Below are 27,126 nucleotides of genomic sequence, written 5' to 3'. Positions count from 1 at the left end.
ACTAGGTAGTGTGACACTGCAGTGTGCAGCTGAACATAAGGTAGTTTGTCACTGCAGTGTGCAGCTGAACATAAGGTAGTGTGACGCTGCAGTTTGCAGCTGAACATTAGGTAGTGTGACACTGCTGTGTGCAGCTGAACACTAGGTAGTGTGACACTGCAGTGTGCAGCTGAACATAAGATAGTGTGACACTGCTGTGTGCATCTGAACACTAGGTAGTGTCACTCTGCTTTATGCAGCTGAACATAAGGTAGTGTGACACTGCAGTGTGCAGCTGAACACTAGGTAGTGTGACACTGCTGTGTGCAGCTGAACATAAGGTTGTGTGACACTGCTGTGTGCATCTGAACACTTGGTAGTGTGACTCTGCTGTGTGCAGCAGAACACTAGGTAGAGTGACACTGCTATGTGCAGCTGAACACTAGGTAGTGTGACACTGCAGTGTGCAGCTGCACATAAGATAGTGTGACACTGCTGTGTGCAGCTGAACACTAGGTAGTGTCACTCTGCTTTATGCAGCTGAACATAAGGTAGTGTGACACTGCAGTGTGCAGCTGAACACTAGGTTGTGTGACACTGCAGTGTGCAGCTGAACATTAGGTAGTGTGACTCTGCAGTGTGCAGCTGAACATAAGGTAGTGTGACACTGCAGTTTGCAGCTGAACACTAGGTAGTGTGACACTGCTGTGTGCAGCTGAACATAAGATAGTGTGACACTGCTATGTGCAGCTGAACATAAGATAGTGTGACACTGCAGTGTGCAGCTGAACATAAGGTAGTGTGACACTGCAGTGTGCAGCTGAACATAAGGTAGTGTGACACTGCAGTTTGCAGCTGAACACTAGGTAGTGTGACACTGCTGTGTGCAGCTGAACATTAGGTTGTGTGACACTGCTGTGTGCAACTGAACTTAAGCTGGTATGACACAGCCATGCTCAGCTGAACATAAGCTGGTGTGACAACTGTGTGCAGCTGAACATTATTTACACTTATGGCCTTGAGTTTATCACTTATCTCTTGCCAAATTAATTTGTCTGTTTTGTTGATTCACCTGTTTGATGTTCTGTATTCGCCATATTTAAGCACTCCTGACTTACTTCTAGACCTGTCTTGAAGTAATCAGTGCTTGGCACTATACTAGAAATATACATGAAACATAACAGTCTGAACTATGCCTGTTTTTTACTGCTTAATCTTTGATAACAACTTGTCTATGTTATGAATAAGCGTCCCCCTCTTTCAATTTTCTAAATGCCCAGGGTGCTGTTTACAGCAAGTATGGTAAGTGTTTTCTTGTCTAATATGCCCCAGTGAACACAATGTTGATTACTGTTGTTCAAGTGCTGTTGCCCGTAGATACTGACAGTGGTTTTAGTTCTCAGTATGTGTACATTAGTGTTGACTTGTTGGTATCCATGATCATTCCCAGCGCTCTCTTCTAGTACATCTGGATGGAAAATGTCATTTTTAGTATGTTTCAAACAGGTTTGAAATGTCAATCTTTGTCACTAAAACAACTCTCTGTCAAATATAATATGGACTCTGGCTGCCTGTGTTGGCACTGTTGTTACTGTAAAGAAGCTAAAGTTGTGCCTGAAATGTTTTACCATTGTTTCAGCCTTATAACTGTCACATGTGAACACTCCCTGCTGCCCACTATCTGTGGGCCTTATAACATCTTACTAGTTGTCACACTAGTGGCATAGGCTTGATCCACACCTTTCTAGTATAGCTGTATGGTTCAGGACATGTGATTATTGTTTTCTCCTTTCATATATTATATATGCTTCTTTCCCAATAGTTTTATCTCGATTACTGTGGGAGATCTTATTAGAGGGTAAGTTAGTTTTACACCACTTTGAACAGTATTTCAGTTACATTGTGCAGCATATCGGTCTGATATTAGGGTAGTCTTTACTTGACACAGCTGGCATATATAGTCTCATTTGGTGAAACAAACAGGCAATGATATGGTGCTGACAGAGAAGGATCAAATAAATGTGAATCTTGGATTTGAACACATGATCAGCTGATCCAGAGAGCTAAGGGAGAACTGTGCACAGCTAACTGCAGCACCTTGGACCAGTGAGTTGTGTTTGTGTCCTTGCTGTCAACATGATGTGAAACAAAAGATGGGTCCGTCCGATATCAGTTATGTCTTTTCATTATTTTGTGTTCTCATAATTGCATAATTCTCCCCTGTTCTTGCATAATTAGTGGGAACAAAATGTTCATTACCACAATTTTATTGTGTTCAGATATTAGCTCTTTTATGCTATCATATTATTCATACACAGCATTATGTGATTTCTTGATGACCTTCGTTATATTTCATGAATGTTTTTCAAATGAAATGCATAAGGAGAAATATGCCATTTTGGTCTTTGATATTGAGAGATATTTAGCTTTGTACTCGTGATTTTTAGGACATGCATGGTCGAAGCATTTGTGTTGTAATGTCAGCATTTGATAGAGTTCCTCAAAAACAATGGCCAGACTTGGCAGGATGTTATGTCCACTGTACTTGGAAGGATTGTATGCCCCCTGCAACAAGATCAGGGTCTTGTAGTAGCCGAGCGTGGAAAGGGGCACCTTTAGACATGTCAGACATGTGGCTTGACAAGACACAAACATGTCAGGTTAAGTTATCCAACACCCCGGAGTACAACCACAGAAAAGATTTGCTGGTGATGAGCATCAGGAGTATGTGATTCTTATTCCTGTATCAGCTGGTACAAGTGCTCGACTCTACCAGCTGCTGTTTGTATATACGCTGATCAGTAGATTGACCAGCCAACGACATAGTGCCAGTGTGTGGGTTACGTGGTCTAAAGGGGATGAATGACTGTGCAAGGTTTTCCTGTAACCCATTGCTGTGTTACGAAGCAGTAGTGTCGTACAAACAGGTGGGATGTACCATGTCATCTTGCCTCAGCAGTTCTGTTTATAGAGTAACCAATTCTCACTGATGCAGACATTGTATGTCATCTGTCTTTGGGCCAATCAGACTGCCTGAATAGTGCTGATTCAAATATCTATATGGTTGATAATTGCCAGGTTTAGATGTAGATCCATGAACCACTGATTACCATGACAACACAGAAGCATCGCCCATTAACAGGCATGAGTTTAGCAGTACACAGCAGTCTTGTCGCCTGTGCCAGATGAAGTGTATCTATAGGTGTGACTATTGGGCTAGCAGACAAGGGTTGTAGTTAGATGATCCGGAGATTCTTCCTGTGTACAATATAGTTTGGACAAGCTAATGCTTACTGTTGAATTTGTACTGCATAAATATCTCTGTGGTATGTATTACAAAACTAATGTTTTTTTAAAGAACCAACCACAAGGCACATTTTGGTATTGTGAAAGCTTTGTTGGATGTCTGTTGTCAAAATGCTAAACACTTATCATCACTGGATATGTTGACTACATGCCTTGATGGCAGGTCTTTAGCCTCAGTTATAGTTTCAGATTTGGTCCTTGGAATTTATCCCTGGATATACCGTGTTGTTTATGATGTTGTGATATTGTGTTACCGTATGGTTGACATTTCTCTCTTGTATGGTCAGACAGTGTTTGCAAATTATTTCTATTCCTTGCTGGCTATGCTGTGTAAGTCCATCACTATTATTTTCTGTCTAATCACCATGCTCAACTTTAGAAAAATCAAGGGGTGTGTGAAAAAAATCCATTATGTGTAGAATACATCTGATGAGATTTCTATTCAAGATACATGTATGTGTAAGAATCGTTGACAATTTGTTTTCTTGTCCTACAATGGAAGGTCAATGGTTGCACTATCAGAAGTGAGAAAACTTGGAAAGCTTAAAAGGAAAATATAGTTCTTCAAATATACTTGCATTGTATGTATTTATGATCTGGTAAATTTGTTAATTAATGATCCTGGACGCTGTTCCACAAAAAACATGTTAGGGCTAGGATGATATGTAGCTTCCATATGTTAACATAGGCTATAACGATCGTAGATAGCTTTGATTGCTAAGATAGTTTTGTGGAACAGGGACCAAGGTAGAAAATACATGTTGAACCAGGCAAATGTCTAGATAGTAAAACCTGTTGCGTTTTTGTGCTGGACTGTAGTGCAGGAGGTGTGGGAGATGAGAAACACCAGATTTACATGCTCTCAGGTTGTATCTGGTGGTGGAAACCCCCAAATGGCTGTCTTTGGACAATGGTTAGGCAAACATTGATAGACAGTAACTATGTTAATTTTGATTCAAACTCATTACATTTAACTGTTTCAGTTTGTCAAAGAAAGGCTTTCAAAGAGGGAATTAATGTATGTTGTATCTGTTCTACTAGACTGTTTCACTGTTTTATATGTACATTCTCTATGGCCAGTATCATATCTGGGCTCTCTTCCATTGGTCTTGCCATATTGTCAGTCTGCCCTGTGAGCGTGTAGTGTCGTGTGGGAACCATGGCATAGAGAAGCCTGGACACTTGTACATTGTGTTCTATCTTGCTATTTCCTCACAATAGTTTTGCCAAAATAATATTTAAAAACTAGATTTAATAATGAAATAGGTTTTGATTTTCTGAGATCTATTTGCTGGAGTTTGTATCTGTCTCAGTAAGATGTTTCAATTTGAAACTGTACAGAGATTGATTCTATTCTGTTCCAAAAGGATATGGTTATTTACAAAACATGTTTTGTGTTGCTTGGTTACCAGTAATGGCTGTATTTTTGTTGGGACAAGGGGTCATTATAGACAAGAGTAATTAATATTTCCAGTAAATTATTTTTGAAGTTAATCATCTTTGCTTGTAACATATGCTTCAATAAGATAGATGAGAAAAGTGAATTACTGTTGATTGAGAAAGTAAAATTATTTCAACTTTCCCAAATTTGCAATCCCAGCAAAAACAAGCTTGTGGCCTTAAGTCCTGTTTTGCCCCGTTTTCTAAACAGTGTAGTATCTACATCGTGGTGACTGTCATTTTCTGAACATGTCCACAATAGTAGAAATGGGACCTGTAATAGAATAGAAGCATGCTAGCACTTTTACTTTTGTCATGTTTGTCATTGACATTTTTTGTGCTTTCATCATATCAGCAGTGTTGTGTGTGGCCACCAGAGGCTCCTCCTGTACCATGTGTCTGTTTGATAGTAGTGTTGTCACCATCTTCACGAGGCAAGAGAGTTAACTGACTATAAAAGTCCAGTTTCCTCCCTTGCCGAACTAGGCTGGAATTACTGGGCTTGATCGTAGCGCCACCAGTGTCTATTACCAGTTATGTCCCTTCTAAGCCTCTCCAATGAACCAATCAGATTCCACCTCTTGTATCACTTGCATTTGCTACAAACAAAATGGCGGCACCCAGTTAGGACGATCTGATCGATAATCATGATCTATATTGTGATAAAACGGGTCTTACATCGCAAAATGCATCAAATCACGTGAGCACCTTGATTAAAAACAAGAAAAGATTTGGAAAATATCTGTTGATGAGTTAGTGGTGCACATGCTTTGCAAATCATGAAATCCAATGAAATCTACACGACAGTTTACAAACCGGATTTTGATTTCGTTGCATAAATTTGATTAGACTATGCATAGACTCGTTAGTCCAGCCAAAATGAAACTGGACTTTTATAGTCAGTTAACTCTCTTGCCTCGAGAAGATGTGTTGTCACTGGTCACATGATGGTCTTGTCATGTGCTAGACAAGAGATTATTTATCCCAAGTTGATGTACAGGTTCAAATTGATCACTTTCGTTAATTTCAAGAAGATTCAGCAGAAATCTCCAACCTGGACTGGTGGGTATGTGAGCTGCACACACATATTGGTTACATGAATCCTGTGTGTCAGGGACACAGATGTGCTGCAATGCCAATGGTGACTTTTCAATGTGCCTTGTAAAATGATAACTTGTTTGTTTTTTGGTAAGCATTTGAAAGTTGTACACCTCTGCTGGAAGAAGCTAGGTGGGAAGTGCTGTTGTTTCTTGTCTCTATCGATGTATGATGACCACACCAGTCTATTTGAATGAGTAGTAGCACACGTTCAGTGTTGTGGTATAGTGGATAGTGGGGCACAATTAGCGTCGGCACGCTCACACCACCACCATCCTGATCCAGAAAGCAATCCTACTGACTGCCATACATCTTTGCCATGTCCAAAATTAACAGACTAAAAACACAAACAGGATCTTCACAATTAACAACTAGTTTTGTTTTGATTGTTTCGAAAGTTAAAAGTGTATAGGCCTCTACTCTGTAAGGAATATTTAATGTTGTATAGCATGACTAAGCGTCATGTGTATTCAGGAATTTGACCTGTCCTCATGCCCTCACGCCACCACAACTGTTTTCCCCAAACACTGACTGCTTTATATACCCCAATGGGAAGTTTTCTTACATGTGTTTGAATGACATTCTGTTCACAACATTTTGGGTATACATATGACTGTATTTGAATGAGACTTAGTACACATGGTCCGGAGGTCAGGTCTCCATTGCATCAACTGTTCTGCCCATGTAAGGTCAAGGTCACTGTAGTTCAATTATGGAACAATTTGGATAAGTTCATAAGAAAATTTCACTCATTTACCTGTCATATGTCGTGCTTGTGTTAGATATCAAGTTTTCTCTAAAGGATATTCAAATGAGTTTTAAATAGTTTCATTCAAAAATTATTGCAATTAATTTAATGAAGACTTCGGTTTGTAACACGTACCACCTGTGTTTACCACAAGTAATGTTCTTACATGTGATTGGATGACATTGCAGGTCAAGGTCATTCAGTATGAACTAGTCACAAAAAGCATGTGTACACGAAAACTCAAATCTTTATTAATGGAATATGGTGAAATGTAGTATACCATCATCTCATCACATACAATTTTGGGGTCACCTCCATGAAGTCAAGGTGACTAGATGGCAAGTTTTCAAATGGTTCAAATTTCAGAAAATTTCTGATTAATTCATGAGGAAAAATCAAAGGTTTTTGCAATCAGTTAAGATGAACTCTGATTCAATACCTATCATGATTGTTTCAAATGACTTTAAATAGTTTCATTCAGGAAGTATTGTCAGTATGGTATGGGGACCTCACATTTGTAACACCAGCTGAGCTTGCAACAAGCAATGTCCTCTTATTTATGATTGGAATGTGTTAAACTGCATCAATATAAATGATCTCTTGGCAGTTCATGGCTGAGATCGAAGGTGAAGGTCATTAAACCGGAAGTACGTATAACCATCCTCTATATCTCCAGGGCTCACATTTTGGTGAACCTACACTAACCCCTGGATCCATCCCAGTGGTTATTGCAGTTTCAAATGACACGCCTTTGGTGGCTATTTAGACTACTACCGGTAAGTCTAACGTACCAATCAGAATGCGAGTTACTAACCAGTCTCAATGTTGGGTTGGCAGTATCAGTAACCTAGCGACCAATCCCGCTCATTACAAAAGAGTTTGCGAGGAATTCGAAAAACTGAATGACACGCAAAAGAAAGCCCTCAAGTATCTTATTGATGGAAAGGATGTCTTAATGTCCATTAAAACTGTGGTGGCTTTGGTTTGTAGGCAATATGAGTTACTTCCCTGACCCATTTTTTTCCCCCTTATCTCGAGGTTTGATTGGTCTGTAAAATTTTAATGAAAATCAAGGGTAGGTATTTCAAGATCGCGAGAACCATGTGAATTGGTCCAGGGGTTAGTGTAGGTTTACCTGAATGCAAGCCCTAGAGATATTGATGATGACTTGTGATTAACAATCTATTAATAAGGTAGCTGCAGAACAGACTTTTTGTTAAACCAGAAGCAATGTTGTGAAACCGGAAGTGCTTATGACTTTGTTAATAAGGTAGCTACACACATTGGACTTTCTGTTTCAAAATTGTATTGTATTGTATTGGCCATGTGTGAGGTCAACTGTGATCTGATGTGGTGAAGTTAACATGGTTCATGATATATGTTTCTGATTGGAAAGTTTGGGGGCATTCAGGAAAAGGTTGGGATAGGACCGCTGCTGTTTTTGATGTAATGCAAACATCTTACTAGTTTGGTGATTGGTTCACAGTGGAAACTAAACTCATTTAACTACACATGAACTTACCTTGCAATCAACTATACATGAAATCCCCTTATAATCAACTTAACTTAAAGTGAAGTTGCTGTTTAGTTATGGTATGTTTACAGTGTCAGTGGATAACTCTCTCAACTATTTCTACTCTATTCTTTGAGAGAGATATCCATTTATGACCTGCACCAATGAATGCCAGAAACCAACAAAACACTATCTTTTTTCGCTATCAGTGAAGCTGTTGTTTTTATGAATCAACCACTGTGTCCAGGAACATGACTCTTCACAAAAATAACACATTACTAAATGTGAATTGCAAAATTACAAAATCAAGTCGTCTCGTTAATCCGACACTCATTAATCCGACAATCGGCTTTATCCGACACTAATGATGGGAACCGATTAAATCAGTGCTATTTAGACCTGTTAATCCGACAGTCTTGCACTCCGACTCCGACACACCTAATTTGCAACGAATTACCGAAATCACTCATTAATCAATCTCGTTAATCCAGTGATTCAGTGTAGTACACTGCCTGCGAGTACACAGCCTGTGTTTTGATGCGAGACGAATCGGCTGGTAGCTGCATATTACTACGGCTGCAGAGATAAACTTGCTTAACAATAAACAATTAACGCTTTAAATAGGATAATTCACATGCTTAGATTACCTTAATCTTAATAAAATTAGATACAAGTTCTCGCTATCGACGAGGACATCCCATTACAGGTCACGTCAGAACAACATTTCGCATACTATGACCTACCAATGAAATGACCAACAGGAAGCTGATGTTAGCCACTTAGAAAGCAGCTTTCTTAGCTTCAAAGATGCGACTTCCATTCCAGACTATGCTTTTTAAAGTATTTTGAATCGGCCATACAGTCCGTAACAGTTGTTTTGTGTTAAACTTTAGAGGTTGCATGATTAGAAAACATATTCCGCCAACAATGTAACATAACAATATGAATATGTATTTTATATTTTTTATTACGTGTTTGAATCCTTATCTATCGTGTAGTTGTCCGTTTTTCGATCATGAACGTTGATACTACTAAATTTCGTTTATCCGACATACTCATTAATCATATGCAACCATCGATGTCAGATTAACGGGACTTGACTGTACTTGTCCAAACAGCTGTGAAGACTACACTTCCAGAAGGTATTAGTCACACCTGGGCTAATGCTGGCAGTGTTTACAGTGTTAACAACACTAAGTGGTTCATGTTTATGCTTGCTTTCATGTCCTATGTGTTTAAGACACATATAGGTTGTGAACAACAAATAGTTGTTCTCTTTTCTTTTTAATTGAAATAAATATGTGCCAAGTATTTTACAAAATCTTCATGTTGAAGATAGTATATTGAAATATAATCGATGGAATTTTAGATAATTGAAATCCATATCTTAAATACATATTGGAGATATTGTGATATGGTTAGTATGTGATATTAGTATATGATATTTTTGGATGTATCAAATTTCCAATTACAAAAGCTTGACATGAGATATGAGTACCATCATTAAGATGTACTCTTGTTCAAGTGTCCACATCTATACCGGGGTGAAACAACCCCCAGGCCAGTTCTTCACCAGGGAACATTTGGCCTAGGACAGTTCTTCCCCATCTTGGCCAGACCTTCCCCCATATGACTTCAGGTCGGGAAGATCCCGCCTGGGCCAAATCTTCTCTTCTGTTTTGGCTGGTTCTTCCCCATCTTGGTTGGACCTTCACCCATATGACTTCAGGTCGGGAAGATCATCTGACTGTCCAGTGTGATGAGAGAATTTATATCTGAACTGTCTGTCTGTATACAAGAGTAGTTATTGAACATTTAAAACAATACCACTGACCACTGAATTGATATTCAGAACTTTGTATTTCTATGTCAATGTCAAACTTGTTGCCGTGAAATGAAAAATTAAAAAATAAAATTCCCTAAATAGCAAAAGGCACTAGTTGACAATCTGGTCTTTGTGTGTACAAAGTTTCATGAAATAATACCTATTAGTTTTACTTTTTAGAGATATGGTCCAGACAAACACACCACTAGGAACAGAGTCTAAGTTAAACTTGTTGCCATGGAAACAGGAATAAAATACAAATTCTAAACATCCCTAAATAGCAAAAGGCACCACTTCAGCCCTTGGTTAATATATGTACCAAGTGTGGATGGAAAATCCTTCACAGTTTTCAAGTTTTGATCTGGAAACTAAATATGGACAGACTGACCAGATGATGACATTGTATGCTGGGGGAAAAGAAAGATATGCTTTCTTTCATAACTCTTCACTCCCGAGGGGGAAGATCTGGCCAGGGGCGGGGAAGAACTGGCATAGGATATTTCTCACTAGGGGAAGAACTGGCCTAGGCCAAACCTTCCCAAGCGAAAAACTCAAAAGGTTCAGCTTTGTACACCGGAAGTTATATCAGTAAATGTTCTGAAGTATGAAACCTTTAATCGTTTTTCAAGCACTCCAGTAATTTCATAAAAGCATTAATCACATCAGTCTAGCTGCCACATCAAGTGCTGTTGTCATCTGTCAGTTTGTATGATGAAGAGATTGTATTTAGGACCATCGTTCCTCCTGTACCGCATCATCAGTGTGCAGGATGTGTTCAGGCTGGAAGATGCTCCTCTCCAAGCAGTATACCTCACCTGACATTCCATATAGGTTTTCCTTTTGACCACGCGTTCTGTTTTTCTCACAGCTTATCACTACTGGTATATTATGACATATCACAGCATGGTATTGACTGAAAGAGATTGTTGTAAATTACATGTGAATTTCTGAAATGTGTTGACTCGGGGATTGAAATGAGTGCTCAAACAGAGGCGTGGAAACAGTACCTCCTTATGTCTATCTATATGTATTTTGTGAAGAGTTTTATTATTGTAATCGTTACAGCTTCTTGTTGAGCTGGAGAATTATTTCGTGTTGCTGACACAATGTGCCTTGTAAATAAAAACATCGAATGTGACAGTGATGTTCTCTTGTACATGACACTTCTCAAAGAGCTTGGTGGTTTCAGCTGTAAATGTCTGGGTGAAGTGTTTTAATTTCAGTGATTGTGAAAGGCAGTCTCAAATGGTTCTTGTGAGTTTGCTTTCAGACACAGGCCTGACAAGCATTAAACCTGTATCACATACAAAGGATGGGATGAACCCTCAGTGTTTGACTTGGCACAAAGTGTGTCATTCTACTCTGTTGCAGCATACCTCCCACTTTTGAATACTCCAGCTGGATTTCGGTGTCAAGTTTCACAGCGGCAGGACAAGTGTATCAACTCATGACTGATGGGGAGGGGAAGAGACTACACCTAGCTATGTCAGTGGGGTCTGGTAGTGAGTGAAGGCCCATATCCACAGGGGAAGAGACTACACCTAGCTATGTCAGTGGGGTCTGGTAGTGAGTGAAGGCCCATGTCCACGGGGGAAGAGACTACACCTAGCTATGTCAGTGGGGTCTGGTAGTGAGTGAAGGCCCATGTCCACGGGGGGAAGAGACTACACCTAGCTATGTCAGTGGGGTCTGGTAGTGAGTGAAGGCCCATGTCCACGGGGGAAGAGACTACACCTAGCTATGTCAGTGGGGTCTGGTAGTGAGTGAAGGCCCATGTCCACGGGGGAAGAGACTACACCTAGCTATGTCAGTGGGGTCTGGTAGTGAGTGAAGGCCCATGTCCACGGGGGAAGAGACTACACCTAGCTATGTCAGTGGGGTCTGGTAGTGAGTGAAGGCCCATGTCCACGGGGGAAGAGACTACACCTAGCTATGTCAGTGGGGTCTGGTAGTGAGTGAAGGCCCATGTCCATTAGTGTGACAGCTTATTACCAGTGATTGATAGTATGACCTCACATCCCACACCATCTGGGTTGATATGACATGCAGTCAACCAAGTCACCGAACAGAACCTGGAATCCGCAGAAATGAATGTCACAAGCACAAACTTGTCAGTCCAAAAATTGCTGTTGAACACACATGTTGTATTGTAATTCTTTAATTCACATATCAGAACATATGGCCAATATCTCACAATTCACAATGTTTCTGTACAGTAATTATTAATTTATAATTCCTCAACAAAATTGTATTATCATACCTCATATAAACAGAAAGTACAAATTGACATTACCTACACAAAATTAAAAATTGAAATGCAAGTTCCATGTTCATCATGATCAGTTCTTATTTTCAGGTTTGAGATAAATAGATTCTAACTTGTACACAAAGTTTAGTGACAAAACGTATGATAATAACACCCGAATGTCTCATTTATGGTAAAAATATGTACAGATTAAAGCATGTAATAATGTGTAATAAAGATACAAAATATACTTCCCCAAACACTTCCAAATCATTTTAATGGGTGCAAATATGACGAATGACAGTCAACATGTGTCATTGGACTGCATCTGCACATCATGCAACCACCTCTATACAATAAACGCCATCGTCAAAGTGAGATCCTCTCATAAACCTTCACTTATATCAGAACTTCATATTCGTGTCAAAGGGACATATTTTTAGGGAGGGCTCATGCCTTCTGTTGTACTGGGACCGCTGTTCCAGCCACGGATGGTCCTCTGTTGCTCTGGATGTCCCTCTTGCCCGTCCTCTTCCTGATGAGTTCCGCCATCCCAGGGAGGCGGGAGAAGTAGTTCCTGGCCAGGGTGTGCTTCTGCTTCACTTTGTGGATGAACACTTGGCCGTAACCCTGAAATACAGACACACTGTGTAGTTGGCCGTCAAATACTCTAACTCATTCGCTGACTACCACACTGGTATTAAATCCCTCCCTCCCCAACTCAACTCAGTGCCTCTATTTTTATTGACATACTTTTGAGGTTAAACGCATTGCTAAATTAAAACTTTCCAGATCATTTTTTAAAAGAGTGTGGGAGTGAGTATGGCTTTACACCGTTTTTAACAATATTCCAGCAATACCATGGCAGAGAACCCCAGATTTGGGCTTCACAAATTGTACAAATGTGGGGAATCGAACCTGTAAAGTGAATGCTTTAACCAAAAAGCTACCCCACCGCCAACCTTTTGTGAAGTGATGAGTATTGGGGTTAGCATGGGATTAATCCTAATATTGAAGATAGTAGTGCAAACATTTGTTTTCTGATCTGGATTGAACCATACGAAAGATGTTTGTCCATTATGACAATGATACTGACTCAACTGTATTTCAATTCAACATTCACTTTATAAGACAAAGTATTCTACATGTTAAAGCCCCCTATATGAAACCTGCCCAATACATGTGGTCAATTATACTTAGCGCAATGTCATGTCCAGGTTTGCGACCATTGTTTTATAAGACTTTATGAAGTGTTACTCCTCTGGTTGATAATTTTATCAGGAACTATTCATGTTTACAGCAAGCAGCTAGGTCACCTAACAGGATCAGGTGCATGGTCAAGCTCGCTGTCTTGGGTGATGCTCATGATGTCAATTACTGGATTGTCTGGATTGTTCATAGAGGTCACTCTCCCCACCTTACATTACCAGATTTATATTCCTGACTAAACATGAGCACACTACCCTGTTATGTAGCCTCCCAACCTCCTACCTCTTCTAGACTGTGTAGCCTGTCATGTGCCGAGGCTTCCTCCTTGGTGAGAAGCACACAATTCCATGGCGACCACTCATCATGCTTGTCCCAGCGCACCAGTATCAGGTCATACAGGTCCTCCCAGGCACTGAGGATACTCTGGCTGTTCCAGATGTTCTCCACCAAGTATTGCAGGTCATTCTCCTGCAGACACAACCGTACATGTATACATGTCACACACTGAACTGTTTGATAGGTCTTTCCTACAAGTTGACAGATGACAAAGTTGACACAATATACAGATAACAACTTGCTTGACGACGGTATAATGATCTATACCGAAACTCTACTATAGTAATAATTTACAGAAGTTCTTATCTGTAAATTGTGTCTACTATGTCACACACTGCAGGCTTGTCATACTTACCCACATAAAATTAAATATCTTAAAATATTTTAAATGCATAGGTATTTAGTTGGATCAGAGATGAGCCTGCGCTTTCGGTTCCAAATTCAGTTAGGGTGGTCATATCTACAGGTAACCTAGCTCTCCACTCAAAAGTAGAACCATACCTGCAACAAGAATGCAATCTGTGATCGATCCCCATATCCCTCCTCAGCCTTCCGCAGTGACTTGAGCATGAACCGGAAATGGCTGAAGTCCTGTCGAACTCGAGCATCATTGTCGGTCTTGCCACAGCGGCGACATTTGCCGACATAGCGCGAGTTGGAGGACAGGGAGAACTCGGTGGAGGGGAGATAACTGTTGCAGCTTGGACAGAAGTAGATGTTCTTGCGGAGAGTGGATGGATCTTGGGGCACCTGTGGGTAGTAGGAGAGATAAGTATTATACCATTCATCATACATTTATAGCAACAAAGATGAGATGAGTCCAGGAATCAATCGGGATGACACTGAACAATGCCCTGTAATTACATTACTAAAGATGTTCTCTCTTAACTATTGGCATATGTATATATATGTCTATTAAGACAATCTTCATTTATTCAAGAACATAAGATAGCCAGACGATAAATCACAAAGAACAATGAAGAATGAAACATGGTAACTGACGGATAATCGAAGTGAAAACTGTGAGAATATCCGGGAAATACCAAACTTACACCCCCTATTCATAAAATGGACTGGTATGACATTGCCAAGGTTGGATTGTATTCATATTACTTAAATATGGGAAATGTTTATGAAGATTTGTACATTCTGTTAACATCTTTATGTACTGGTTACTGGGGATCTAATCAGTCCTTGCTTCCCCAAAAGACAGACAGGATTTATCTGTTAATGATATGGATGGCATTCATTTTTGTCAAGCAAATCTCTTCCACAATGACAAACATACACAGTAGGTAAAGGAGCTGCCCACTAGTAATGAATTGCATGTATAGAGTACTAGCAGCATGTCTACCTTGAGGAGTTTGGCAGACTCAGGGTTGAAAGTGGGAGTTTTGATGTACTGGAGGAACAGAGTTGAGATTCTCTTCCTGAGTCCATCCAAGTTGGTTTCCTTCACACCTCGCATCAACAGGTCGGCTTCTCTGTCGATGAGTTCAATGATCTCCTGCGTTAACTTGCAGTCATGCTCCTAATAGATAAAACAATAAGGATGACTTTAATACATACTTGAATAAAAGTAGATAAATCATGGGTTATGACATGGTAAATTTGTAACGGAATATTATATACCAAAACGTTACAAATTCAGTTTTTATTGTTAGAATTAGACAAAAAATGCTTTCATATTGTGATTGAATAGGGTCTGAGAATATTAATTTCTGCCACTTGTGACATTTCATTACTACTTTTGTTAATGAAAAGACTCCCTTGATGTTCAAGAATTCAAGAAATCTAAAGCATTCAGTGCTCTGACAGAGCAGGATCTCACCTTCACAGTGTGTTTGAGAGTGAGAAGCACATCCAGTCGCTCATCCTGAGTCAGATACTTCATGTTAATACTGTTGTATATGTCTCGCAGTTCTCGTGCTCGAATTGTATATGGGGTGTCCATTTCAGTGACCTTTCCATCATGACCCTTCCATTTCTTTGGAGAAGCAGCCTTAAGATCAATAGATTACAGTTACCACATTTGCACACATTTTATCAAAGTCTACTATGAGTGCTTTATTGTTGAAAAGTGACATATGCAGGTAAAGTGCAGCTATTCGGAAAAGGAGGGGTGCGTTATGTTATTTGGCAATTTATAAATAGTGATTTGGACATTTTGTTGAAAATACATATGAAGTAACTATAGAGTTGTAATATGTTTAGTTTTAGTATATCTGACCACAGCCTGAGATCTTAGCCAGTAGTTCAAAGCCTAAGTCTAAAACGATTCTTTTTAGTCGAGTAAGCTCAGATAATGAAAGTCCATAAGATAACAATAAAATCTAATGAAAATGATGTTACGAGTCAACAGGCTAGTAGATTCAAAAGTCTTTGGCACAGACTGTGACTACCATGAATGCTTCCGAAATTTATGAGCCCCCGCCTCTGGATCTGCATACTCTGCGATATATTAAACACCAACCTTCTCCAGGAAGCTCTGGATGCGCAGGTCCTTGTTCTCAGAGCCGGCCTCCAGCTTGTGCCTATCGATGGCCGCCAACAGCTGGGTCTCCTGGTCCAGCAACATACACAGAGCAGCCTTCCTCTCAGCCCCCTCCAGGGTGGTGTTGATGCGCTCTATCTCCTCCTGCCGCCACTCTACAGCAGACAATTGTTTTTAACTTCCCACCTCTACATTCGCAGATTGGGATGAGACTAATGAAAGTCTTAATGGCTTCCATGACAATGTCATGAATTTCATACTTTTGCATAACAGAATCCCCCCACAATAATTGAAGATACTTTGTTACATTTTCCCGTAAATATCAGTTGAGAAGCAAATTAAACAATCTTCCACCTACTTTCCAAAGCATGAAAGAGAAGATCAAAGTCCTCTTTGTTCTTTGGATTCATTCGTCTTGCAAACTCCTTCTTTATTCTGTCTTCCTTCTCTTTCTTCTTCCTGATTTCTTCCTCCTTCTCCCACTCTAACCTACGCTGCTTATCTTGTTTCAGCTTGTGCACATATCTCTTGGACAACCAGCGGCGGTAGTACTTCTGTATGATAATAATCTGGAACAAACACATTAATGTTTTATACAAATGAAATATCCAGTACAGCTTGCACTCCTTCGAGTATTTTCTGCAATGCTCTGAACTTAACAGTTTCAACTTTCTTCTATCACACGTCACTTTCAGGTACACATTGAAACCTTCTGATCTTCTTTTACCCGTGAAGATCAGGTCTTCAGCAACCCATGCTTGTCGTAAAAGGTGACTATGCTTGTCATAAGAGGCAACTGACGGAATCGGGTAGTCAGGCTTGCTGACTTGTTGATGCATGTCATCATATCCCATTTGTGTGGATTGATGCTTTTGATATCAATCATTGGATTGTCTGTTACAGAGTCGATCATTTACAGACCACCATCATATGGCTGGAATATTGCTGAGTGTGGTGTTAAACAACAAACAAACAAACAAATCTTTTCAGCAGGTTCCCACAGCAAGCATGTTTTAATCCTAAACCACCATGGGAACAGATCTTTTTGATGCATGTCTGAAATCTTTTTGACTATATAACATGAACTCAGAATCATGCACTCACTGAATGGACAAATGAACATCAACCTTGTCTTAACAAATCAAGAACACATATACCTACCTTTCTAAGAAGCATGGCTAGATGATCATCAGCCGTCGTGTACTGGCCTGGGATAAGAAGCTTGTCTGACATATTGGACACAAACACACCAATCTTTGTCATCTGTGTTGATGTGTCATTGGTCGTCTGCTGTGGCTGGTGACGCTGTTGGACTGTCTGTGTGTCCCGACAGTAGCGTTCTATGTTAGACACAGGTCTCGGCTTGGTGGCAGTTTGTGCTGAAGCATTGTGATACTCAACGCCAGTTGTCTTGTGGCGGAATCCTCCCAAGAAAGGCTTCTTCTTTGTGGATCGTTCAATCTCAACTACAATGTCTCTGGGTTCTTCATCATCTACATAAGGAGAATTTCAAAGACATTCATATCTAGGCTGTTTACTAATGGTGCGCAAGTATTACTGGTATACCTGTATACCACAATTACTGATCACAATATATTTGAAAAATACAGGTATATTGCATTTTTTCAAATGAAGCATATTTTCATCTTTTGGGCTAAGTTTACATACTAGACAAGTCTGACTGAAATTATGATGTTTACAAATAAGCAACTGTTTCCTGTGATCAAAGAAGTGAAACTATTCACTTCTGGGGTTACGTGGCAGATGTATGAGGGTATCTGCCACACAAGTTGGAACAACTTCTTCTGCAGGTGGACCCCTCACTCATTAAATCACTGCCATCCCGTGGGACACGATGCCTGCATTCTGATCACCTGACATATCCAGAACCCTCATTCTAAATTTAGATTCTACAGGCTGGTATAACTGTGATGCGGGGATGGTTGGGTGGGCATTTAGCGAGTGAGATTGGATAAGTACATAAATATACAATTTATTAGAAAATTTACAATTTTTTAAACTTATCCTTTCTCATACTATGCATTTATCCCACAGTTGGATGGTGGGGCGCAGATACCCTAGCTTGTAAACATCTCAACCTTACGGGAACTAATCATGAAAATTCAAAGGATTTTACAAGGATTAGTGTAAGGTTTGCTTAAAAAACCCTCTTTGTGCTATCAAGAGAGCATAATGCATCAGAAGCATCTTGATATCCATCCTCAGGATGATATTGATCTGTCTGATGATTCAACCTGAATAAGGAATATGCGTGCGTTCCTGACTCTGTCTGTTTTCTTGAGAAGATAAGGGGAACATAAACTAATCTTTGATTATTTGCTGGGGAGTGTAGGTATTAGTCCTGAGGAGAACGAAAATCAATGAGAGGTCAGCATTCTGAACCTCCATCATTCATCCAGACTAGATACAGAGAATGAGTGGCTGATTATCTCGATTGTCAGAACCTGTTCATTTTGTTAAAGTTGATTTCACTTCAGTGAGCACCGTAATATGATCCATGACTGGATGTGGACCAGGTCCTTGTAGAGAACAGATCTTCAGAATCTCAAGCTTGCCATAAGAGGAGACTTTACAGATGAGACCAACAGGTTGGTGCAGGTCAACGTATCACAAGACGTTGACTGATGCTCATGATGGTTAAAAAATAGTTGATCATACTGCTGTTAAAGTAAGGTAATTAGGTTTCTTAGTAGGCCGGTGGTCAGTTGAAAGTGAGACGGTCCATACATAGGCGGGAAGGGCGGTAGACAAAACGAGTCGGTGAGCAATCCTCCTCGACTGGAAGCGATGTAACTGTTGCCGAATAGACTTAATTTCTTATTAGCAAGAAGATTAAGCCACAGCCACATGGAGTAACACATTGTTTGAGTGTCCACGCGGAGAAATGACCATGCACGGAAACCGTACACAATACCTTAAATGATGAACAAACGCCCTTATCGAAAACTTGCGAAAGTAAGTTTGAAATCCAATTCTGACAGGGCAACACACTGCTTGACAATTTGTATCATTACCCCACACTCCACAACAATCACAACAAAGGGAAATGGGGTCAAGTAGAGAAAACAGGCGATACCAGGTTGTGAAAAGGGACGTGACAACTCCAAATGTAAAATATCTCCGTGGTAATGGTAAACAGACGTGAAATCAATCATGTAAAAACCAAAACAAAAAAACAAACAAAATATATTCTCCGTTCAGGAATGCGTCCAAACACCAGGCAATAGAAATGAGAATAAGGGTGCTGGATATGTCAGATAATCAGATCGCAGGGATCGTGTCACACGGAATGGCAGTGGTGCATGACCCATGATCACAGTGGTGACTTTGTGATGTATGGGTTGTGTTGGGGTGAGTGGTGTTTTTGAAGCTGGTAACTTTGTCCTAGGATGTTTCCACACCAGGATCAAAGAATAAGAAGAAATGCATAGTGTGAAATAGGATAAGTTTAAAAATTCTGCATATTTGGCATTGGAGTATATATATAAGTACAGTGCTTTCACATCAGCTATTTTAAAGTATGACCTGAGAATCAAGAAAATGAAGCCTTACAGGCTGGACATCGAAATATTATTAGCAAGTTCAGTAAAATAATGTTCACACTGACTCCACAGTGATGCCTTCTGGAGCAAAAGGTAACACAGACTGACCTCCCTGCACTCGCACAGTGATGACGTCAGGCATGTGATACTCCTGACGAGGACGGTAGGACTTGATTGGTGTGTTGACAGGATCAGCAGACTGCATCTCCAGCTGAACAGTGCCATTTGGACCCACGCCCAGATCAGCCAGAGTTGACTTCTCACTTATACCTTTACCTGCACACATCACCAGACACATCAGTGCTCAACTGAACAATAAAAATCAAGAGACCCTTGATATACTTGTTATCCTAAGAACACATTTTAATGATTTAGGGATCCCCAGATGAAAATATTTGGGCAGATAGCCACAGGACACCCATTAATTTTAATACTGTCGATATTCAGGTTAGAAATGTATTTTTATTATTTTTTGTCACTACAGGTCTGCTACTGAGTTGCCATCTACCTCATACAAAAAGTGGAAGTTGACAAGGAAATGTTACTAGTCCATCCTTAATTTAACTAGTCTCAGACTTTAATCTTGAACCCTGATACAGTTGTAATCTATCATCACAAAAAAACTGCAGCATTTAGTTTTCTTTAAATACTGGATTGTTTGTGATTTAACCTATTACTACTACGGTAATCTATTTTGGTGACTATCTCAAGATGGCACATCAAGTGCAGAGTGTAATTCTTTAAATATGACTTCTAATTCCAGATAGATTAAAGAATTAAAGAACTGTGATCTGAAGCATCTGTCATTGCTTGAGTGATGTATGGAACAACCTAATGATAAGTGATGACAGTTGTTTACATAGTAGGAGGAATCTACACTCTCTGCGTACTTACCATCATGCATGATCAGGATCAGATTGACCGGCATCTTGAGTTCACTGGAAAAATGTTCCTTGAGCTGCTGGAGAGTCTGACCCAGTGTACATGCCAGAGTGACCACTTGACCGCTTGGCATCAGCACAAACTTCACTGTACATACAAAATATCATATGTATCCCTTGCATTGTGATGTTTTCTTACTCTCTCATTCAAAGCAACTTAATAAGGCGCATTCAAAAGAACATGAAATTTATTAGAATAAATCATTAAATACCTTGATTATGTTTTTGGTAATGTGAGTATTCTACCTGTAGCTGTTGCATCAAGGTTCACCTTGGTCTTCACTGAAGGAGTTGGCTTCACTGGAGTCGCCTGCCTTCCATCTAGTGTTACACCTTCATCCTCTATCTTCCTCATTTCTGTGCCCACCTCTGCTACGGAAGGGGCTCTTTCTACCTCAGGCTTGTCCTCCAGCTCCTGCTTATCCTGCTCCCTCACATCATCCTTTACTTCAGCCTTTTCTTCAGTTGTTGCATTTTCAGCCTTAACTTCTTCTCCTGTTGGTTCCTGCTCTGTCTTTTCTGCTTCATCAACCTTCTGTTCTTCCTTCTGGCCCTCTTCTATCACTTCTTCCTTCTGACCCTCTTCTGTTACTTCTTTCTGACCCTCTTCTGTTACTTCTTTCTGACCCTCTTCTGTTACTTCTTTCTGACCTTCTGTTACTTCTTTCTGACCCTCTTCTGTTACTTCTTTCTGACCTGTTACTTCTTCCTTTTGACCCTCTTCTGTTACTTCTTCCTTTTGACCCTCTTCTGTTACTTCTTCCTTTTGACCCTCTTCTGTTACTTCTTTCTGACCTTCTGTTACTTCTTCCTTTTGACCCTCTTTGGTTACTTCTTCCTTCTGACCCTCACTCTCAACTGGGACATTTGTCTCCCCTGTGACTTCTACTTCAGCTGACCCTCCCTCCTCAGGTTTTCCTGATTCACCAGCTGCAGGGTTAGGCTCTGTGATATCAGGCTCTGCAGGGTCAGGCTCTGCCTGAGGCACTAGTACTGGAGTGGTGTCTCCTTGTGCTTCATCAGGTGCAGGGTTTGTGTCCTGGGGAACATCTTCTACCGGGGCAGTCTCTTGATGGGGAGAATCTTTCTGGTCTGCAGACTCACCCGGAACTTCCTCTTTTTCTTGATCAGACATTTTTCTGTAAATATATAAAAATAGATCATACTACATTGATAAGCACAAGGTTTTACATGACTTACAAATGTGCATCCAGTATGCACAAATGTAGAGAATGGACACAGAAAAAAATATGCTGCATCCCAAGGGAAGAACAATGTTCATTGTACTTACAACAGATCAGGAGCAATTATGGGTGTCTGTTATTTCATCCATCAAGCATTACCACTGTCCATGATTCATCACAGGCTCTAGCATACCAAATATGCAACAAAAACTAAAAAACTGATTGTGAAAAGACAGTTACATTCTGTAAAAAATGTGCATGCTACTTTTCATTTGGTTTTAAATGATTTACAAGAATTGTTCGAAACTGGTTTTCAAGTCAAAATACTCAAATGGAAAGAAATGTGGGTAATTTTTTTTAATACCCCCTCACAATTGTGGATGCCTAACAAAAATCAAAAACCATGAAATACCCAAATAACCAAATGCTTATCTGGAGTTCTGCTCATGAATGGCAGGGTTGACCATGTGTCATCTTGCCCACTAGTATATTAATAACACTGATATACACAACAAAAACATTCATTTCATAAATATTGCATTAGAAGTTAAAAAGTCATATTTACCATCAATGGAAAACTCTATTACTTGAAAAATGAACTCGGTTTGAAGTACCAGTTCTACTATTTGCATTTGCAGGAGTGAGTGAGTGAGTGAGTTTGGTTTTACACCGCTTTTATCAATATTCAAGCAATATCACGGCGGGGGACACCAGAAATGGGCTTCACACATTGTTCCCATGTCAGGAATTGACCCAGGGTCTTCGGCGTGACGAGTGAACACTTTAACCACTAGGCTACCTGAACGCCCCGTGTTTGCAGGATATTTGCATGTTATGTATCACCCCAAAACAATCTACAACAACAAATGGCGACTTCGGCCACAAGTCCAAAGCCTGAGTCAGGTAAAATTCTGTACGTTAAGCTAATAATAGTACACCTAATAAACACAGAATTCACCTGAAATTTTGGGCTCATAGTCTCAAACATTTCTGGCACAGATTGCACAAAACCAATAATTGCTAAGCTTGACACTTATGAAAGAATGTTATTTTTTTAGTTAGTACTCAGACCAGTGGATAGTCACGTGATATGTTGCTTAATGACAAAAACTCATGATAGCTCAGTGGTTACACTACATTTCTTTCTGACGATGTGTATGTTTGAGTATAGACAAAGCTTAAGTCAACTTCGCTGTATGCATGATCTGATTGTTTGAAACATGTATCTAAATAGTTTTGGCCAAGGCTGTGGTAAAACAATTACCAATCAGTCATTTTGTTCCCAACTCTTGAGACCTGCAGTGGGTACCCGGGTAGTAAATTTGGACTCGTCCCAGCCCAACAGGTCAGGTACCTTTCTGTACACACAAATGTACCCTAGCTTGTCAATGATATTTGCACAATGCACAAAACCAGACCAATAATCCTGACATCATCAACATAGTCATGTAAGAGAATATTTGTGAATACAGGAAGGTACCCGGGGTTTATTTCTGTAATACCTGTGGCAACAGTGACCCCTATAGCTACACATTTGGTACATATTGTAGTACATGTGTTGATAACAACCTGAACAGGTACAGTTTTCTAACCTTGACGATAACTTTTGTTATTCTCATACTGACACACACATACATACACATATGCACGCACACACAAACACTTATAAATACATTCGCACACATAGATCTATACAGTTTTGCAATCATACCTATTTTACACTCCTAATAAATAACTTATGTATCACACGCATACTTATTATTAAAAACATGTTCACAGTCAATCAATCAACAAATCAAACTAATTAGTTTCGGAACACATGAAACAGTGTATAAACTAATAAAGTATTTAAGATCAACGAGTGAGGTTGTAAGGAACACAGGGAGGCGTTATGAATTAGCCGTAATTTTCAAACTGATATTAATTTCACGGATCCTTTTTTACAAAAGAAATGAACAATTATGACAATTATGAACATAGCACTTTCGTCCTATACACTCCAAAGTAACTGACTAAATTGAAATATTATAACTTCTAAACCTCATTAATTTATTTACCTCCCAAGAATTTTCATAAAGGAATAGTCAGCGACCTGCTTGACAACGGATGTTTTATGCACTGTAACAGTAAACGCATTTCATATGAAGTGGTGTTGATATTAACGCGTAAAAGACCGGATAATTGAAAACAAAAAAACTTATGAAATAGCATACCCTTTACGTTATACAACTTCACTCAGATGTTTTCACTTGACATGTTATCGCAGACGGCCGCCATTTTCCCTGCTTGTTTTGGAGACAGCATGGTTACCACGCACTTGCTGACGCTGTATAAGACAAACCTTCTCATTGGCACGATTTCCGAATTGGACCAATCGCATATCTCCTCTTACACGGTCGTCGATGCTGGTGGTGAACGTTATGGAGGCTCAAGTCTAAAGCTTCCATAACAACGCAGCGCGAAAAGGTCATATGCGTAACTATTAGGAAAATGTAAAGTTTATACAATTTGCTGCGTGATTTCCCATCTTATCTAACACCTGGAATAACAGTTTTGTATTTGCCGACCAAGACTTCTTGAAAAGGTAATATTTTAGTGCTCTAGCCTAACACAATCTTCACATAGCCAGGCAAGTGCTGCATCATCAATAGATCTCTATTGTAACTAATGACATGTAGCCAGCTTCTGTGAATTACATGTAATTCTTATTTGAGAATTCTTCTTTAAGTTTTATATATTTGGTAGAATGAAACACTTAAAAAACTCACTGTTATTTAAACATCACTATTATTGACCTGGCAAAAGCAAACATTTCAAACAGTCATAGCTCATACTGAGATCGGACAGATCAGACTCATTTAGAGTTCATTGATGACATTATTATGGTGCATAAGAATAACTTTTTGTATTTTTTCTACATTTATTAATGTTTCTTGCTCCTCACAATAAGTAGGAATTGAGATAATATATCCTTCATGGTAAATATGAAATGGAAAGGTTGAAATAATATTAATGTGTTGATGTTGGTCATTCAACTGCATATCTTACCAGTGAGAAAACTGATAACTCGTTGATATAACTTTTTCAATACAGTTAATTCACACACAAAAAGTTGCCAGTAAACATCTCTATAAGCAGGTAATTAAGATACAACTGAATCAAGGTACAAAATCATGTTCCCAAGTTTGTAATATTTTCTTCTTATTTGAATTCATGATGGGAAACAAATTTCAAAGTATGACTATTTTTATCACATTTTGGTGTGATTTATCTGATAAGAAGAAAAAGAGCAATCCCTAACTGGTTGTTGCCTAAGAATAGAGCATTTAGAAAAAGTTACAATAAATACAATTATAAAGGTTATGCAACACAAATGCAGCCGGGAACCACTTTATAGGAGGGCTCATTGCAGCTCATGACACATTAGTAACTCTCTTGCTGGAGGAAGATATATCAGAGTTTTAGGTAGGTATTTTTACACAACAAACAATTATAAGGTTGGGCCTTCCGTGAATGAGAGTGCGTATGGTTGTTGTTAAACACACTTTATAGTGATACATATACAACTTGAATGTGTAGATCAAACGTTTCCCTTTCAATATCTGCAAACCAAAGGCCATACACAAAATGTAATCTTGTATTTCTATATTGAAGTTTATTCTTCATGTAACAGTGATGAAGGACATCATAAATATGAAAACCATAGGCTCACAAAATCTAATCTTGTATTTCCAAAATTAATGTTATTATTCATGCGACAGTCAATTTAGGAAAGTAGTTCAATAATAGGGGTGCAAATATTTCTGAACCATATTGCTAGCTGTTCTGCTGCCCCATGGGATAACCAGCTGCTATGCCTCACTAAGCATGTTAAGCAGACATACACATATTAACTGACTATACATCAGTAACTTTCAAAATGTATGATAGTGAGCACCTTGTTTATCAGTTGGATACATACTCCTTGTCACCAGGGGATAGTGGGGTACCCCAGTGGTTAAAGGGTTCACTCATCATGCCGAAGACCCGGGTTCGATTTCCCACATGGGTACAATGGGTGGAGCCCATTTCTGGTGTCCCATGCAGAGATATTGCTAGACTATTGCAAAAACGGCGTAAAAGAATACTCACTCACTCTTTGTCACCACTGACTAAATTTGTCTTGTTTATGTGTTTAGATGGCATCTCCAGGCAGATATACCAATGGCACTACAAATGGTGATGGAACAGCCAATGAGAGACTTGGGCCGATCAGACAAAAAAACAAAATTGGCGGCATTGGCCCAGATGGATATCCAAGATTACCGCCAATCAAACGACCAGCGGTCTCCAAAGAAGATCCATATGCAAATAGTAAACTGATGAACTTCAGGCTTGCTAACCACAAGCAAGCTTTACTCATGCAGATCCTGTGAGTTTACTTTAAGAAACATATCTTTCAATGGACATTGATTTTCAATTCAGTATGATTCCAACTTGTGAAGGTGCCTTGTAAAATAAGTAATTAAGAACATCTTTGTTAGATGTTGGTTGATTCTGAACTCAAATAATTGTCCTTAACATGTCTTCCATATGTCCTTCCATAGTGCTGCGAAAATGTTTGATTAAATGTGATGTGAGCAAATATAGGTTGTAGACTTAGTAAGGTGCATTCCTCACAATTCTTGTGTATATATTTAGACAAGACACAGCCATGAAGGCAATGGATGAAACCCAGGAAGCAGTGGAACTGACACCTGACAAACCGCCCAGTCCAGACTACCCTGAGGAGGTGAGAGATTTACCTTGCTATGTCTTCACAGTAAAACAATGTAGATTCTGCAAATCAAGACATGAATCCAGTAGGACAATACTGTTACATCTTGTTTTGTCTTAACTCCAACATTCTTTCAATTGAGAGAGAAGACATTCTTGGGATTCGTCGTGATATTGCTGGAATATTGCTGAAAGCGGCATAAAACCATACTCACTCACTGTTTCAAGGGGTTGAAGAATTTCAGGATTTTAAGGGGGTGTCCCTATGTGTGTGGACTTGATAAGGCTAGTAGATGTTTCAGTCAGTTTTCATTGTTGCAAAGAAAGTTTTTGTCAACATGAAAAGTTGTGCAGGTGTAGTTGGTAACTAATTTGTCTGTTTGTGTGGTCTGAGAGACTGATCACCTGACATCAGTACTTGGTATGTGCTTGCATTACACAGTCAGAATTACATCAAACTAATTTCAAAGACAATTTTGTTGTTGTTGGT

The 27,126-nt window shown here is 39.5% G+C and overlaps 2 protein-coding genes across 5 annotated transcripts in view; one reads left to right on the top strand and one right to left on the bottom strand.

Annotated features, from left to right (window-relative positions):
* Positions 1–12,071: 12,071 nt before the first annotated feature.
* On the bottom strand, positions 12,072–24,183 carry LOC139445590 (IQ motif and ubiquitin-like domain-containing protein). 2 transcript variants are annotated; one of them, XM_071226748.1, is made up of 13 exons: positions 24,095–24,183; positions 21,469–21,836; positions 20,944–21,348; positions 20,651–20,785; positions 19,865–20,032; positions 17,355–17,686; positions 16,552–16,762; positions 16,173–16,348; positions 15,531–15,701; positions 15,054–15,230; positions 14,201–14,449; positions 13,646–13,831; positions 12,072–12,784 (listed from the first exon to the last, which is right to left on the bottom strand). In XM_071226748.1, the coding sequence occupies exons 2-13, from the start codon at positions 21,830–21,832 to the stop codon at positions 12,605–12,607; spliced, it is 2,754 nt and encodes a 917-aa protein (XP_071082849.1). In that variant the 5' UTR covers positions 21,833–21,836; positions 24,095–24,183; the 3' UTR covers positions 12,072–12,604. The 2 variants fall into 2 exon arrangements, with proteins under 2 accessions (XP_071082849.1, XP_071082848.1); XM_071226747.1 differs by having other exon boundaries at positions 20,944–21,836.
* Positions 24,184–24,300: 117 nt separating this feature from the next.
* Positions 24,301–27,126, top strand: part of LOC139446048 (dynein axonemal heavy chain 12-like) — an 82,761-nt gene continuing 79,935 nt past the window's right edge. For all 3 annotated transcript variants that reach the window (XM_071227315.1, XM_071227316.1, XM_071227314.1), the window contains exons 1-3: positions 24,301–24,465; positions 26,060–26,292; positions 26,562–26,652. In XM_071227315.1, coding sequence (XP_071083416.1) covers positions 26,060–26,292; positions 26,562–26,652 — 324 coding nt within the window. In that variant the 5' untranslated portion in view covers positions 24,301–24,465. The remainder of the gene's footprint in view (positions 24,466–26,059; positions 26,293–26,561; positions 26,653–27,126) is intronic.

Source organism: Haliotis cracherodii, unplaced genomic scaffold (genome assembly GCF_022045235.1).
Source record: "Haliotis cracherodii isolate W230 unplaced genomic scaffold, xgHalCrac1.p SCAF_6, whole genome shotgun sequence".
In the NCBI taxonomy this organism is placed as follows: Eukaryota; Metazoa; Mollusca; class Gastropoda; order Lepetellida; family Haliotidae; genus Haliotis; species Haliotis cracherodii.
Note: the sequence above shows the minus strand (reverse complement) of the source record. Positions and strands in the feature narration are given on the sequence as shown.

Bases quoted from the DNA above. Each gene is read 5' to 3' on its own strand.
- LOC139445590 (XM_071226747.1), bottom strand. From the start codon at position 21,832: ATGTCTGATCAAGAAAAAGAGGAAGTTCCGGGTGAGTCTGCAGACCAG. The intron at 20,786-20,943 runs GTAGAATACTCA...TTGTATGTACAG, and splicing joins CCTTGATGCAACAGCTACAG to TGAAGTTTGTGCTGATGCCA. The intron at 12,785-13,645 runs GTAGGAGGTTGG...TCTGTATTTCAG, and splicing joins GGCTACACAGTCTAGAAGAG to GGTTACGGCCAAGTGTTCAT.